This window comes from Vicugna pacos, chromosome 14 (assembly GCF_048564905.1).
Source record: "Vicugna pacos chromosome 14, VicPac4, whole genome shotgun sequence".
NCBI classification, from domain to species: Eukaryota; Metazoa; Chordata; class Mammalia; order Artiodactyla; family Camelidae; genus Vicugna; species Vicugna pacos.
Window position 1 is genome coordinate 48,268,785 of NC_133000.1, and position 16,299 is coordinate 48,285,083.

Sequence of the window (16,299 nt, forward strand, 5' to 3'; positions counted from 1 at the left end):
GTCCATCTCCTCTAAGTTATCCAGTTTGGTTCCATATAGTTTTTCATAATATTCTCGTATGATATTCTGTATTTCCATTTTATTTGCTGTAATTTCTCCATTTTCCTTTCTTATTTTGCTAATTTGTGCTGTCTCTTTTTTCTTCTTTGTGAGTTTGGCCAGCGGTCTGTTGATTTTATTTACTTTTTCAAAAAGCCAGCTTTCGGTTTGAATGATTTTTTTCTATTTTTTTAAATCTCTATTTTATTTATTTCCTCCCTAATCTTTATAATTTCCTTTCTTCTGCTGCCTTTTGGGGTTTTTTGTTTTTCTTTTTCTGGTTCTCTCAGCTGGTAGGTTAAATTTTTTTATTTGAGATTATTTTTCTTTTTTGATGAAGGCCTGTAGCGCTATAAACTTCCCTCTTAGCACTGCCTTTGCTGTGTCCCATAAATTTTGTGTGGTTGTGCTTTCATTTTCATTTGTCTCAAGGTATTTTTTAACTTCAGCTTTGATTTCCTCATTGACCCATTGGTTTTTTGGTAGCATATTGTTTCATCTCCATGCATTCCTTTTGTTCTCCTTTGTTTCTCTGTTGTTGATTTCTAGTTTCATGGCATTGTGGTCAGTAAAGATGCTTGAGATAATTTCTATCTTCTTAAAATTGCTGAGGTTTCTTTTGTGCCCAAGTACATGATCAATCCTGGAAAATATTCCATGTGCACTTGAACAGAATGTATATCCTATTTTGGGGGGGTGTAATGCTCTGAAAATATCCACCAAATCTAATTTTTCTATTGTATTATTTAATTTCTCTGTTGCCTTATTTATTTTCTGTCTGGAAGGTCTGTCTAGTGATGTTAATGTGGTGTTAAAATCTCCAACTATGATTGTATTCCCATCAATATCCCCCTTTAACTCTGTTAGTAATTGTTTTATATACTTAAGTGCTCCTCTATTGGGTGCATATATATTAACAAGTGTAATATCCTCTTCTTGTATCACTCCTTTAATCATTATAAAATGTCCTTCTTTATCTTTCTTTATGGCCTTTGTTTTAAACTCTATTTTGTCTGAAATCAGTACTGCAACACCTGCTTTTTTGGCTTTTCCATTTGCATGGAATATCCTTTTCCATCTTTTCACTCTCAATCTATATGTGTCCTTCTCCCTAAAGTGGGTCTCTTGTATGTAGCATATTGAAGGTTCTTGCTTTATTATCCAGTCTGCCACTCTGTGTCTTTTGACTGGAGCATTTAGTCCATTAACATTTACACTAATTAATGATAGATGTGTGTTTATTGCCATTTTGAATTTATCTTTGCAGTTGATTTGGTATTTCCTCTTTGTTCCTTTCTTCTTCCTTTTGTGGTTTGGTAATTTTCCTTTGTATTATCATGGATTTTATTTAGTTTTTGTGACTCCCTTGTAAGTTTTTGGCTTGTGGTTACCCTTTTTTGTAAGTCTATTAGCCCATTACTATAACTATTTTTATTAAACTGATAGTAACATGATCTCAAACCCATCCTACTGAGAACAACAACAAAAAAAACCTATATTTTCCTGCCTCCTTCTCCCACTCTCAATGATTTGTATGTCTTCTTTTATAATTTTGTGTTTATTTTATTTGTAATTCATGAGTTATTACCTTTCCAGTTGTACGTTTCTCATTTCTGTAGCATCCTGCTGCTTTTCTATTTAGAGTAGACCTTTCAATATTTCTTTTAGCATGGGTTTAGTGTTGCTAAACTCTTGTAGCTTTTTCTTGTCTGTGAAATTCTTTACGTCTCCTTCTATCCTAAAGGATAGCCTTGCTGGATAAAGTACCCTAGGCTGCATTTTTTTTCATTCAGGACTTTGGATATATCTTGCCACTCCCTTCTGGCCTGTAGTGTTTGTGTAGAGAAATCTGCTGAGAGCCTTAAGGGGGTTCCCTTGTAACTCACTCTTTGCTTTTCCCTTGTTGCCTTTAGGATCATTTTTTTATCCTTCACTCTGGCCATCTTGATTATGATATGTCTTGGTGGGGTCTGTTTGGGTCCTTCCTGTTTGGGACCCTCTGAGCTTCCTGTACTTGGATATCTGATTCCTTCTTTAAGTTTGGGAAGTTTTCAGTCATGACTTCTTAAAAAACCTTTTCAATCCCCTTTGATCTTTCTTCCCCTTCTGGGACCCCTATTATGTGAAGATTGGCATGCTTTATATTATCCCATAGGTCCCTTATGCTATTTTCATTTGTTTTTATTTGTTTATCCTGTAGGTGTTCTGATTGGGTGCTTTCTGTTGTCCTGTCTTCTAGGTCACTAATTCGTTCCTCTACATTATGTAGTCTGCTTTGCACAGCCTTTAGATCATTTCTCATCTCAGCCAATGAGTTTACCAGTTCTACCTGGCTCTTCTTTATAGTTTCAGTTTCATTTTTGACATATTTTATATCTCTAAACACTATCTCTTTTAGTTCCTTTGGTACTTTGATCACTCCTTTTTTGAAATCTTAATCTAGTAGGCTATCAATGTCTATTTCATTGATAATTCTTTCAGGGGACTTCTCTTGTTCTTTTAATTGGGAATGGTTTCTCTGCTTCTTCATCTTGCTCATACCACTCTGGCACTGTGGTTTATGGAGTATCTGTTATCTATTGTGGTCCTTAAGGAGTTTATCTAATGCCTATGCAGGAATAAAACTTATAAAGAAAAAAAGAGAGAGAGAGAAAGAGTTTTAAAAGGAGGGAGAAAAAAAGGTTTGAAAATGGTGTATAGTGAATAGTAGAAGAGCAAGTTGAAGCAGAATAGCAATCGGGTTGAGACGTCATTTAAAAACCTTTAAAAAAGGAGAAAAGAGGAAAAGGTGTATTTGAAACCTGTGTATAATCAATAACAGGACATCAAAACCAAGAGAAGTAAAAAATGAAATGATGTAGATTTTTTAAAATAATAATAATAAAAATATTTTTTAAAAAATTTAAAGGGATTAAAACTGGGGGTATATAAAAGTGTTTAAGAATTAAAAATTAAAAGGATAATAGAAAATAGAACAGGTAAAAACAGATTTAAAAAAAAGAAAAAGAAAAAAGGGAGGAGTAGGTGTTCTCCTGGAGACTGTTTGCTTTTAATGTGAAGTCTTTCTGTCTTCGTCCTGTTTTGGAAGCTCAGCTTGCCGTTTCCAGAGGCCCTCTGTTGGCGCCCTCGTCTGCGGTGCTCCCAGTGCCTGTCGTCAAGCAGATCGCACCCTCTCCCAACACTGGGTCAGGTGCAGCTCTACTTTGCTGTGGGCAGGCGGGTCACTGCTCCTCCCGATGCCGCAGTCAGATGTTGCAGACTGGCCAGGCAGGAGGCGGGTTGTGCCCCCTCCCAGCACCTCGGTCAGGGGCTGTGTTCCTGCCCACAAGGCGGGGGGCCGCCCTCCCTCTACCTGCACCGCCGGTAGCTCCGCTGCTCTGTGAGGCTACGCGCTCCGTCCTGGCCGGCGCTCCGCAGGTGGGCTCCGGGAAGACTGAGAAACAGCCCTGTCCCTGCTCCGGGCCAAAACCTAGCTCCTTGTTTGTCTTAGCAGAACAAGTTCTCTGACAGACCAGGATGGAAGGATCCTATCTGCCTCAGGCTGTAGACAAGTTTTGTCTGGCCCTTGAGGCTGCTAAGCCCTTAGGTGCGGATGCAGGTTTCACCCCCACCCCAGCCTGGATGCTAAGCGCCAGAGGCTATGGCGGCTGTGCCTGAGCCCCGCCTCTCTTCACCCAAAAACCTTCCGCGGGTTTTCAGAGATGCAGGTATGCACCCTACCCCCCCTGGGCATATCAGCCCTGTTGTTTTATGGAGGGCCCAGGTTGTTCTGCCCTGTGCACCCACAGCCACGGCGGGCAGCCCCTTGCAGTCCCCCAGGGCTGCCTCTGTGCAGCCGCCCCTGTCCTCCACCCAGCTTGGGCAGCCTGGCCCTGCCCCCAGCTGCCGGCCCGCATCTCAGGCTGGGTGTTGTGGGGACCCTCTGTGCCCATGTAACTTAGTTCTGTTGGTCGAGGGCTGCTTTGTACAGATCCGAGCCTCGGAGGCCCCCCCTCCATCCCGCTAGCCTCTCAGTTCAAGAGGGGAGATCCAGCTAGTGAGCACTAGTCCTCCTTTGCCGCTCCCTTCCTGCGGGACCCGTCCCGCTTTGTTTTGCCTTTTCTTCCTTCTTTTTTCCTTTTCTACTACCAGATTTTTGGAGTCTCTATCTTTTGAAGAGGATGATGTTCTGTCAGAGTTCCGCAAGTGCTCTGGTTGGGTGAGAGGGTCTGTGAATGTGAGTCTTGGTGCATTTGTGGGAGAGGGTGAGCTACAAGCGTCCTTCTACTCCACCATCTTGGCCTCTTCCCCACATCTACAATCTTTAGCAGGGTATTTTTCCACATACAGAAGACTCCTTGTTGATTCTGACAATTCCGTTTCCCATTTTTCACACATCTGAGACTAAGAACTTTTTTTTTTCAGCTGGTAGGAAAAAAGAATAACACTGATTCAAGGAACGAAACCACAGTCAGAGAGTTTTAAAATCTTTGCAAACTAGATTTGGTTATGCATGGTAAGCTGCTGAAAAAGGAGAATGTTCTTTGTGAATTATAGAGGGAGGGAGGAAAGGAGTGAGGCTAAGTAGGAATTCCAGAAGGCAGAACCCAAATAGTCCTATGGAAAATACCATGTCTCAGAAAAATCAGAAGAGGTCACATTTATTCTAAATATTTTTCTAAAAATTTGAGGAAATACTAAGAAGTTGAAATGCATGGCTAATCTGTGTACTTTGAATGAATCATGAGAGACATTTCAACTGACAGGAACTTCTCTCTCACTGAATCAGGAAAACAGTGAGTTTTGGCCTTTAGTTGTCATGCTGTTGGTACCCAGAGGCTGTGTTTTATTGTGTAGCAAAATCAGAGGCTACAGAGCTCACCAACTCCACAACAGTCAAGGCTGATGTGTTTAGAGCTTAAAATGTAAAACCCAAGAACGTCTGATTATATTGTGCTGTAAGTTAGCATCATGTCTTTGTAAAGACTAAAAGGCTAACAACATAAAGGTGATTTATGGAGAGCAAAATAAGAATCTGGCCAAGTGCATTGAGCAGAGAATCTGGTGGATGCACATGTCTGGGCACCGGGGAGGTGGGTGATATCCTGGGGAAGGGCTGCATCTGGCTCTTTGATGGTCTGGGCAAGGCAGCTTTCAGTGCCTGCTCCTCTGCTACTGACCAAGTAAGTGTCGCTTACTCACCTTCTCGGTCAATTCAGTACAGAAAACGGCCTGCACGGCAGACTCCTAGGGAATTCTGATCAATGTAAATTAACAAATTAGCATTCTGGTTGACTCCCTGTTCTTAAATAATGTGGATTAGTGAGTCAGTCCCCAAGACTCTAGTCAACTTTGGGTGCACTGATAAAATCAAGACCTGCAAAAGTGATAACCAGTCCTGTGAATGTGGCCATGTACCAAGGTGAGTCCACAGCTGACGTTTCCATGGGGTCCAGTCTCAGCTGTCCATTGGTGTCCCTCTGTTCTCTCTCTCTCTCCCTGATAATTTCATGAAGCAAGTTTTAGAATGCAACTTCATCAGCCATGAAGAAAATATGCAAGTGGAGGACGAGGGGATAAAATCACTGAGACGTCAGCTTAATATCCTGCTTTATGGTCTATGTTCAACTGAATTGGGCAGTTAAAGCCACATAAAAAAAGGGGGGGAAAAAAGAAAAGAAAAGTAGATGATGACAATTCTTGTGAGAAGAGCATCACCCCTGAGAAGCCAAGCCAAGTAATGGACAGCACACCAGTGGTCCCCCTCTGAAGATGAAGTAACCACACCAGATCCCACAAGACCCCAGCACCCCAGCCATGACTGATTGGCCCAGCACTAGACACTGATCTAAGGAGAGCAATCTAGAGCCCAGTAGTGGTCTGGTGTATTTGATTCAAAATTTCTACCAAAGTGAGATGTCAGTGAGTAAACCTGAAGTTCTCTCTGTAGGTTCCGTGGCTCAATTTTTTTTTTTATGTTAAAAAAACTGTAATATGCAAGCATAGTTGACCATGTTGGCCCTCCTGTTTTTGTACCCTGACCAGTACCTCTCACTTTGGCTGAGCTTGAGAGTTTCCTTAAGATCTGACCAGGAGGTCCCATGGTCTCCACACCTAGAGGTTGTGGTTCTAGATTAGGAAATTGAGAGGATGGAGGAGCAGCCACCATAGACTGAGTCCCAATACCAGTGGGCAGTCTGATTTGTATGGAACCCATCAGGGGTAAACATGAAGAAAACCAACAGCATGAAAGAGAGGTACCAGATGAGGAAGTATTGTGAATATCCCAGAAGAAACAGAAAAGAACACTTAAAATTTGAAGCTATTTTCTCAAGGAGATTAAGTTACAGTATTCATAAACTAGCATCTTCATGCTTCTATGTAAAATGTTAATCAGAGCACAAGAAAAAGGGTTCTTATAAAATAAAAAATGTTATTGCCAAAATAAGAAACTCATTTAAAGAGCTGAATAGCAGAATGGGCACAAATGAAGACCAAATTATTGATGGGAAGACCAGATCATGCAATCTTATCAAAGCACTAAAGAGAAATGTAAAAATACGGAAATTATAAGAATCAAGACGAGATGTGGAGGATTAAGGCACAAGAACTAATATGTGCCTAATATATGTTCAGAAGGAGAGTAGACAAGGAAATGAACAAAGCAAACAGTAGAAGAAAATTTCCCTGAGCTAAGGAAAGATTTGATCATTAAAAAAGGAACCCCAGGTGTGAAATGGGAAAATCAAGAGGAAGTAACTAGGCTTTTGCTGCTGAAATGCTTAACCACGTTCCTTTTGAGGTCCATGATGATTCTAATAAATATAGCTTCGAAAGAGGAGGAACTACTTAGAATCTATTCTGCCTGCTAAATGTGCATACACAATTTCTACATGGAATATTTTTTAAATGTCTCCCAGATTTCTTCAAATAAGGCATCCATCCATTTTATTCTTCTTTTGCCAACATCTGATGCAGGGTAATACAGCTGGTGGAGAATCACTTGGTATTTGCTAGTTAACTAAGAAACACTAACAGGCTATTTTGTGCTTATGAGAAAAGCTACAAACAGTGCTTTTCTTTAAGGTAGAGTGTTTTAGAGAGTAAATTATAACCCACCCTGAGCTTCCACAAATGGAAAGATATCTTCAAAATAAAATATGTTAAGTCAATTATATTTAAGTGATAATTTTACAGCCACACGTTCCTTCAGTACTTCAAAGTCCTCACTTCACAGGAACCTAATTCCTTCCTGGACACTTGCAAAGTTCCATCCAAAATTTACTAAGCTGATAAAGAAAAGTACACACACACACACACACACACACACACACACACACACATAGAGAACATATATACACAAATAAACCTACTGACTCTGTGAGTCATTCTCCTAATTTATTGCTTTAAAATATCCTTTCTTGATGTTTTACTGAAGTTTTCATGTTAAAATTTGGTTTTATCTTATTGCCTAAGGGCTGGGGAAAATGGAACGAGAACAACGGCAATAAATAACAGCCTTAGCGATGGAGATTTTGATGGCTGTTATTATGAGGTGGGAAGCCCCATAGAAAGACTAGCAGGATCCCCAGGCAGGGCCACTACTCTCCTGCCAGCACCATCCAGTTCCCTGGCCCAGAGGCTCTAGCTCACTTTTTGCCCCTGAAACGGCTTGCTTACCCCTAAAATTCTATTGGTTCCCTGAGCTCACTCCTGATTGGTCCATTTCCCTCACTCGTGATTGGTTATTTCTCTCCTTCCTGATTGGTCCATTTCTACAAAGCTTGTTCCTAATTAGCCAACTTTCATTATACCTCATTTGTATATGATGTTGCAAAGTGTAAACTGGCGGCCTATAAAAGCCTGTGTAAACTTGCAGACGGGGTCCAGAGCTTGGAGTGTTAACTCCTCTGGGCCTGCTGGCATAATAAACCTGAGTTCTCCAACCCTCCGAGTGCTGCTTGGTCTCTCACCTGGATCCAGGTTACTGTCACAACCGAGCTGTAACACCGAGCTATATAGCATTGAGCTGTAACACATTTTTTCTGCAACATTTCCAGAGGTTGCTGTTGTTGTTTTAAGGAAATTAAATTTGCCCCCAAGTATTCTCTTTAACAAAACATTCTTATGATAAATATGTTTCAATATCCCAAAGGAATTAACAAAAACTAGTCAGGGACAGAAACACTGATTGCTACCACTGCGCTCCCTGGTAAACCGTAAGCTTTCCAAAAAAATGAAACTTAATAATTACAGTCCAGAGACTGACTCACCATATTTTGCACAGGAAGGGCAGGGCAGAAAAAGAAAAACTGAAATTCAAATTTGCCCAATCAGCTATTCTGGACGAAGGTGACTGGATTAAGGGAACTTTCCTTTTCAGAAACAGTCTGCAGTCTCACAGTCCAGATTTGTTGTTTTATATATTCCTGATTTACTCTGATAGCTCATATTCACAAGCCATCCCTTCTAGCAGGACCTGTTGTTGCTGAGATAAAGAGAAATATTTGTCCATTGTATTCTACTTGCTGTTGGACCAGCCTTTCATAGTATTACAAAAGCCACAGCCATTAAAAACAAACAAACAAAAGAAAACCTTGCTGACTCATTCCCACTGGGAATAAAGAGGGATTAAATTTCATTCAGGTGTTAGTATGATTGACCGATTGACAGCACTGGGTTTGCATTAATTCATTCAACAAGAATTTATTGAGTACCTACTATGCATGAGACCTTAGATATAGTGATCGGCGGGTAGATCAGTCCTCTTCCTAAACAGAACTTCCCAATCCAATAAGGGACATAAAGAGCGAAATTCTGTGCCCCCTGGGAACACGCGGGTGGGAAAACTGACCTAAACTCAGGATGTTTTGAGGCCTCCTAGATGTAACCTCTACACTTAGACAGGAGTTTCTCAACTTCGACATCATTAACGTTTTAGACCGATTAATTCATTGTTGTAGGGGGCTGTCCTGCACATTGTAGGATGTTCAGCAGCATCCTGGATCCTACTCACTAGATGCCACAATTTGGTGAGTGTCTCCAGACGTTGCCAGTGTCCCTTGGGGGACAAACTCTTCTCTGACTAAGAATCACTGACTTAGGTGGAAGATGAGAAGAAAGCTGTGGAGTGAGGGGAGAAGAAAGGAGTATGGGGTGCAGAGAAGACACGAGAAGTGAGAAGGAATCATTGGTAGATCCCTAAAGCATGAAGATCTTGGGTGGAGGAGAGATCCAAGCCCAATGTGAGAATGAGGAGCTGACTCAGGTCAGATCCGAAGAGCCCGTGTGAGGTCTATTAACAGGTTGGAGTTTGTATTAATTATCTAGTACTGTGTAATCAATTATCCTCGAGACTTTTAAAACAACAAACCTTTATTAGCAGTTTCTTAGGGTCAGGGATCTGGAGCAGCTTCGCTGGGAGGCTGTGGCTTAGGGTCTCTCAGGAGGCTTCAGTTCCTCCTGACGTGGGCCTTCATGGGGCTGCCCTCTGCATTGCTCCCCTCCAGACAGTGATGGAAGATCAAATTTGCATTTGAAAACAACCTGGCCTCTACTTAGAGCTAGGAGCACAAAGCAACTGGAAGTCATCAGTTGTTTTTGATTAGAGAGGTGCTGGTCCGTCTACTACTTATCACTGAAGATCCTGGATAGTTAGAAAGTGACTCTAATTACAGAGGGCTTCAGTCTTTCAATTGGTTACCATCGCATAAAAGCACAAAGTAATTAAGCAAGAAAATAACTGAACTAACTTGTCTCCTGAATTCAGTAGTGGCAAAATCTGAGAGCCCCGAGAAGTTAAATGACGTCGCTTCCATTAAAGCTCGTCAGACTTGATAAAGCTCATTGTCACTTTATTTTTTTTCTATAATGAGATGGTTGAAGCCATCACAGCCCATTCTTCATGTTCATGTAAAAGTGGCCTTGGGAGTCTCTAAATACCTAAAGAATTATTATATTGTAAAGAAAAACCTCAGATTAGTTATTTGATTCATTGCTCGTTAAATTTGCCTGTGTCCTTCCACATGGGGTTCCCTGCTGACCACCTCCCCATCTCCAGCCTTGCCCTAACCTGTGCATAGTTCCAGATTATAACCAGGGCATCACCCCCACCAATCCATGGGGGTTTCCCACTAACCCTTCCCTTGACCCAGTCGCCAGAGCCTCAACACTCTTTCTCCTCAGGCTGTAGCCAAGAAAAGCAAACCGCTTAACCTCTTCTCCCAGAGACACTGCCTGCCACAAGAAAGAGAGCCTTTTGCATTTTTTACGCAAAGCCATTTAGTTTCTCTTTGTTCCAAACTCTCCCTTCTGTAACAGGATCGGGGTTGAACTGTAAGGATAGAGGAGATTCCCTCCAAAATTGAAATGCAATCCTCCCCGAAGAATTCTGCCACTACATCTGGAACAAGCTCAGATTTTAAATAGTGATTGACTATAAACAAAAAGGCTTGGACAAGCTGTATTGAAGCTTCACTTGGGCAATAGCAGGGAAGAAGGCAGTAGATCCCAGAAGCCAGGCAGTGTGGTCCAGGAACCAGAGATGTGTGTACACAGAAAAGTGCAGTTTAGGAACAAACAAGGGAACACCTGAGAATAGTGTGATTAATGCTCAGTGACCTTCTAGGTTCTTAATCTCAAGCTGTCAGGAAGTTCAGGTTGGCATAATTGTCCCTTGACAATGGTGGCCAGCAGGGGTGAAAAGAAAAATGATAGTGTACCTTAAATACTTACTGTACATGCCACATTTTACTTAACCAACCCACTATTTTGGGGCATTTGATATTTTCCAGTTTTTAATCTTGTAAGTCAGTCTATGAATTTTATTTTATTTTTTTTGCTGATTTTTTCCCATACATCCATGTCTATTTCCTCGGAATACATTTGCAGAAGTAGAATGCCTAGATAAAAGAATGTGAATGTTTTTTCTGATTTTATTGTATGGCATCTAGGCACAAGATGCAAGCCTCGTTTTGCCTTCAATGTACTTTTCCGGTGTCTGTCAGGAATCATTTGATCATTACTACCATACTTCCTAACTTTACTTAGGTCTTCATTTACTGGCAAGTTACACCAAACTCATTACAGAGGAAGTTGAAGTAAGTATAGCTGGGAGATGTTGAAATGGGGGAAATTTTCGGGTTAAAACAAAGTGAAAAAAATGGGTTTGAGAGAAGGATATAAAGACAGTCACGTAGAAACCAAACTCCACAATCCACTCCTGAGACAAAGCTCCACTTCAGAACAACATGATGCTCAAGGTATTGTTTCCTTTTGTTTAAATTGGTCTTCCAGCTTTCCTTTTCCTCCCCATTTCCTCAGCTGCTCTCTCCTCTCAAGAGCTACCTGCTTCTACTTCAAAAATGGTGTGGTGACATTTCTCATAGCTCTGGGTGGTCTGATTAACTGCATCTTGTTTTTCCATCAGTGTTTTACCAAGAAAAGACATGGTTCTCTGCCATAAAATTAGGAAGAAAATGAATCATTGTAAGTTCATTGAATTTTAACCTTCTCCTTTGGCACGTATCCATTATGACACTGCCAGACCGTATTTCTAATTCTCTGTTTACTGTCCTTAGGGCCCTGGAGAAGATAAACTTTTTGTGGCAGAAACATAACATCTTGTTTTGGTATTCTAGAGAGCTTAGCACAGGGCCAGACACATAGCAAGAACTCGTGAAACATTTGTTAAATAATTGCATGTTTTGCCTTAATTTATACATTAATCATAGTATTTTACTAAGAACAGATGTAAATGCCAGGAGAAAATCAAGAAGACCAAAAGGTATTTTAGAAATAGATGGGCAGAAGGCTAAAGACAGCTGAGCAGCTGCATGTTTATTTCCTCCTGTTTCCTTCCTCAGGGGCCAGAAAGGCTGTCTGTCCTTTGGCACACAGGGTGGTGTTCGGGACTTGTGAGGGGATCTGGTGGCCCCAACTTTCATCATCACTAGCACCAGGGGACTGTGTGGATGTATGCCCCTAGCATCTCCCACCAACACCTGCTTCCAGGCATACACGTTTCCCCATAAGGCACTCCAGTGTCAGATTGACCTGAAGAGATGAATAATCAATCACTAAGTACCCTCAAACTTGGGAATTGTGGGGCTGGGAAGAGAGGTCGAAAAGAGGCAGTTTTACTTATAAGAAGGGACCGAACCAGTGCTTGAATTTCTAAGTTTTACTTGGTGGATCATCAAGACAGTTCTTTTCCCTCCTTCCCTGCTCTGTCCCTAAATATGTTTATCCAAATTTCTAGCAGCATGAAAATCAAAGTTATTGTTATTCTCCACCCTAACCTGACTCCTATCCCAGCTCCTTTATCTTCTCTCCTGCTTTCTCCCTCTCTGCCTTCCCCTCATCATTCTACTAAAGCTTCAGAGACATCAGAAGTAGCGCATTGTTTTGAAAATGGTAACGTTTCCCTGATCTGGTAATCTAGAAACTGAAAATATGGGACTAATCACTGGCCACATTGGAGGACTTTCAGCTGGGAACCTGTCCCATCTTTGTACCTCTGCCCCGGCACCAAGCTTAGCGTCAGAAAGCCCCAGACACCCCAGATCCTCTATCCAATAACCCCCCATCCTATAGCTCATGTTTTAAAATGAGGTATCTGATGCTCAGAGAGACGAAGAAATTACACAATGACACAATAATCAGAGCAGGGAAGGGAAACGACCTAAAGTTGACTAGGCAGTACTAAATGCTAGGCATATAGTGAACCATTACTTAAGAGAGGGTATTTTTAACTATCCATAACAGACACACTCTTACAAAGACACGCAGAAAACAAAGTAGCTGCCTGTGCATTGAAGAACTTGATATTTAAAGGGACTGCAAAGTACTCTGCTGCTTACGAAGTAAGATAATCCTGCAGGTTTTTACTATCGGGTTTGTGGGTAGAAGCCAAAGGTCTTCTCCACTAGGATGGCCACATGCACTTCATACTCAACTCGTTCACAATGAGCCCAGCATCGTTGCCCAGAAGTCTGCTATTCTTCCTGTGTTCCCTCTCATGGCAGTGGCACTGCGCTTTCCCCATCCAGAGACATCCAGAGTTGTCGTGGTCTCTTACCAACCTTGTCTACCCTTCTCCATCCATTCTCAACACCAGTACCTACAGAGATTTTTGAAAACACAGTTCTGATCATATCTCTTCCTTTCTTAAGACAGCACTATGGCTCCCCACTGATGTCACAGTCTTTGGCATAATGTAAACTTCAACATTCAGTCCTAGGCTGTAAATCCACTCTCCCTGTCACCTCTGTCCCTTGCATAGGGACACTCTGCTACCTCTGCCTTTAACCTTCATCCTCATCCTCAGCACCTTCACCTGGCTGATTCCCATAAGTTTTCATAACTAGCTCAGGAGTCAATGACTCCAGGAAGCCTTCACCAACAGAAAGAGCCCATAGTGGTTCTTAAGTGTAATTTTAATTGTTTTAGTAGCCATATGATGAAATGAATTTTAACAATAAATTTTATTTAACTAATATACCCCAAACGTTATCATTCAGCCATGTAATAATATTTTAAAATTATTAAGATACTTCATATTCCTTTTTTTCCTACTAAGTCTTTAAGCCCAGTGTTTCTTCTCCCTGATGACACATCTCACTCTGGACTAGTCACACTTCTGATGCTCCAACACCACATGTGGAGAGTGACACATTGGCCATGACATCCTAGAGCGCTGAAGACTCACCTCGAGGGCTTAATGGAAACTGAGAACCCAGTGCTATGTTTCCAAACGTTCTAGCTCTGCAGAGGGTCTAATCCTGGAGGTCTGGGGTAGAGAAATGTTCATTTTCAGCAAGAACTCCAGGTTTCTAACATACGTGTTCCTCAGACCACACCTCAGGAAATGGGGGCTTAGGAGCTAGACACACTGATTTTGGAGTTAGACCTACAAGGGTTTGTGTCCAGACTCAACTCAGTTTCAGCTGTGTTGGTCTCGGTCTCCTTACCCACAAAGTGAGACTCATGATAGCTACCTAGAGACCTGTGGATACTAAGCAGATACTACATTTAAAACATTCAGGTCAGCACCTAGCATGTACCTTATGACATAGCTGTCTGAATGCGCCCACCACCCAGGCACGCCCACCTGATGGGCGAGACGCCCTCCCTTCGTCCCCCTCTGACTCTCTGTGCTCGCCCCAGCAGAGCCCACCACACTCTGTGGCTTGCTACTCTGCGTCCTCAACCGGACTGAGAACAGAAGCTGGCTACTGTGCGTTTCCACATCCTTCTGCCTCACATCTGTGTGCAGTACACATCAGTTGTTTAGGAATTGAACTGAATTTGACCAACTGGGTTTCCTGGAGGGGAGTAAACCTTTTACATAAAAGCACCTCATGTTCTCATGTAGAAAGGAAGTGTGTGAATACAGAGGGAGTGGAGCCCTGTTCTAACATCCTTCCCTTTGAAGTCTGTCACAGCAAGCTTTGCCAAAGTGATTCATGGCTTGAAAGTGGGACACCTGACCGATCACGTCATTCAGAGGAGCAAGAGGATGATTCTGGATACTCTGGGCGTTGGGTTCCTGGGAACCAACACAGAAGTGTTTCACAAAGCCCATGAATACAGTAAAGTAAGAAACTCAATGTCTACCAAGTGCACACACATGCCAACCCACATGTATACCCAGAGACATGTGTTTGTGTTCTGCTGCTCTACTTTTTAAAATTAATTAATTTATTTATACTGAAGTACAGTCGGTTTACAATATTGTGTTAATTTCTGTGTACAGCACAGTGATTCAGTTATACATATATGTATTAGTGCTTTACTTTTAATTTTAGAGGCAGTGCTTGGTGTATATAGCACTGTTTTATATAGTTTTATGTTTTTTTATGTCTGATTACCTGAGTCTTAATATTTATTCATATCTTTTTCTAAGTCACTATCTCAAAACCAGTCTTAATCTTAAGACTAGTAATATCCCAAAGTTGATTACTATTATGACCAAAAGCATGTTTACCTGAGGGTCTTAGCCGCAATAGTACCTACCCCAGACCATTTGTTCATGCAGAGTTTGAGACTCTCTGGAGGAAAGGCTGAGCCCTCAGTCTGAGCAGAGAGTGGGCGTTTACGTGGGAGAGGCAGTATCCATCTCTGCAAAGAATATGCTTGGTATAGACGATTAGTCCACTCTCTTTAGTGCTCACCCTCAAGGAGTAAATAAGAGTAAATTCAGACTCATTCCCTGGAGCACTTATGGATCACGGTCTGGAATAGCATCCCCTCTCCTGTCCATAGAGAAAGTTGTATATTCTTCAAGGAATAGAGAAATCCACTGATTAGGGCTTCAGTCTAGCACAGAGGGTTCAAATAAGGAGTATTAAAGTAACACCTCCAAAGGCGAAGAACAACTCTTGCCATGGTGACTTGGTGTGTTGGGTTCACACTCTGCATCCCTGACCGTTATTCTTTTGTTCCAGGTCTACACTTCCAGTGTATCCAGCACTGTTTGGGGTCGGCCAGGCTTCGGGCTCCCACCAGCATATGCTGCTTTCGTTAATGGTGTGGCTGTAAGTAGGTTTCTATGTCTTTTCAACTGTTCTACAGTCATAATAATTTCAGGGATGGAAAATATCTCAGAATTGCCCAATTTCAATATTTTACTGATGAGACCACTGAAGTTCAGAGAGGTGAAGTGGCCTGCCCTCTCTCCCACGTAGTGATTTCAGTTTTCATGTTTTTACAGTGAATTGATGCTTTTCAAACAAATTGCAAAGCAGAGAAAATAAGATGGAGTATTTAGATAAAAACACCCCTAAGGTATCTCGACTCTAAATTAAATCTCCAGACTCAATTCCTTCTGTTGTGGTCAGTACCAGTTTCTAGCCAATAACCAGCCTTTCATTCATTCATTCACTCAACAGGTATTTATTGAGAAAGAAACAATGACTATATGGTGTCTATATTTTCTGAACCAAAAATCAGCACTTCTGACAGGCAATTTTTATGCATTTTCTGTGTGCCAGGGGCAGTCTACAAGATGTAATTTGTAAACGAACATGTTGGGATTTCTGAGATTTTTTTTGGTTTATGGGGACAGTAGCTCAGAATGCTGAAAGTCAAACCTAATGGTGCATCTGGAAGTAAATGCCCAGAAAGCAGGGAGAAAGGCACCAGCCACAACCAGTAGACATAAAAATCTATTTTTAAATGAACTTCCAGTTATTACTATTTCATATAAGGAAAAAGCAAATGGCTGGGATGAAGAGAAATAAAACCTTATAGCAGAAAATAACAATTTCAAAATATAGTTTA

At 41.5% G+C, this 16,299-nt stretch overlaps 1 protein-coding gene across 1 annotated transcript in view; it reads left to right on the forward strand.

The window, feature by feature from the left end:
• The window catches only part of ACOD1 (aconitate decarboxylase 1), a 34,664-nt gene that overhangs the window by 15,852 nt on the left and 2,513 nt on the right, over positions 1-16,299 (forward strand). Inside the window, exons 2-3 of the mRNA XM_072976631.1 lie at positions 14,453-14,614; positions 15,465-15,554. Of these exons, the coding sequence (XP_072832732.1) occupies positions 14,453-14,614; positions 15,465-15,554 (252 nt within the window). The remainder of the gene's footprint in view (positions 1-14,452; positions 14,615-15,464; positions 15,555-16,299) is intronic.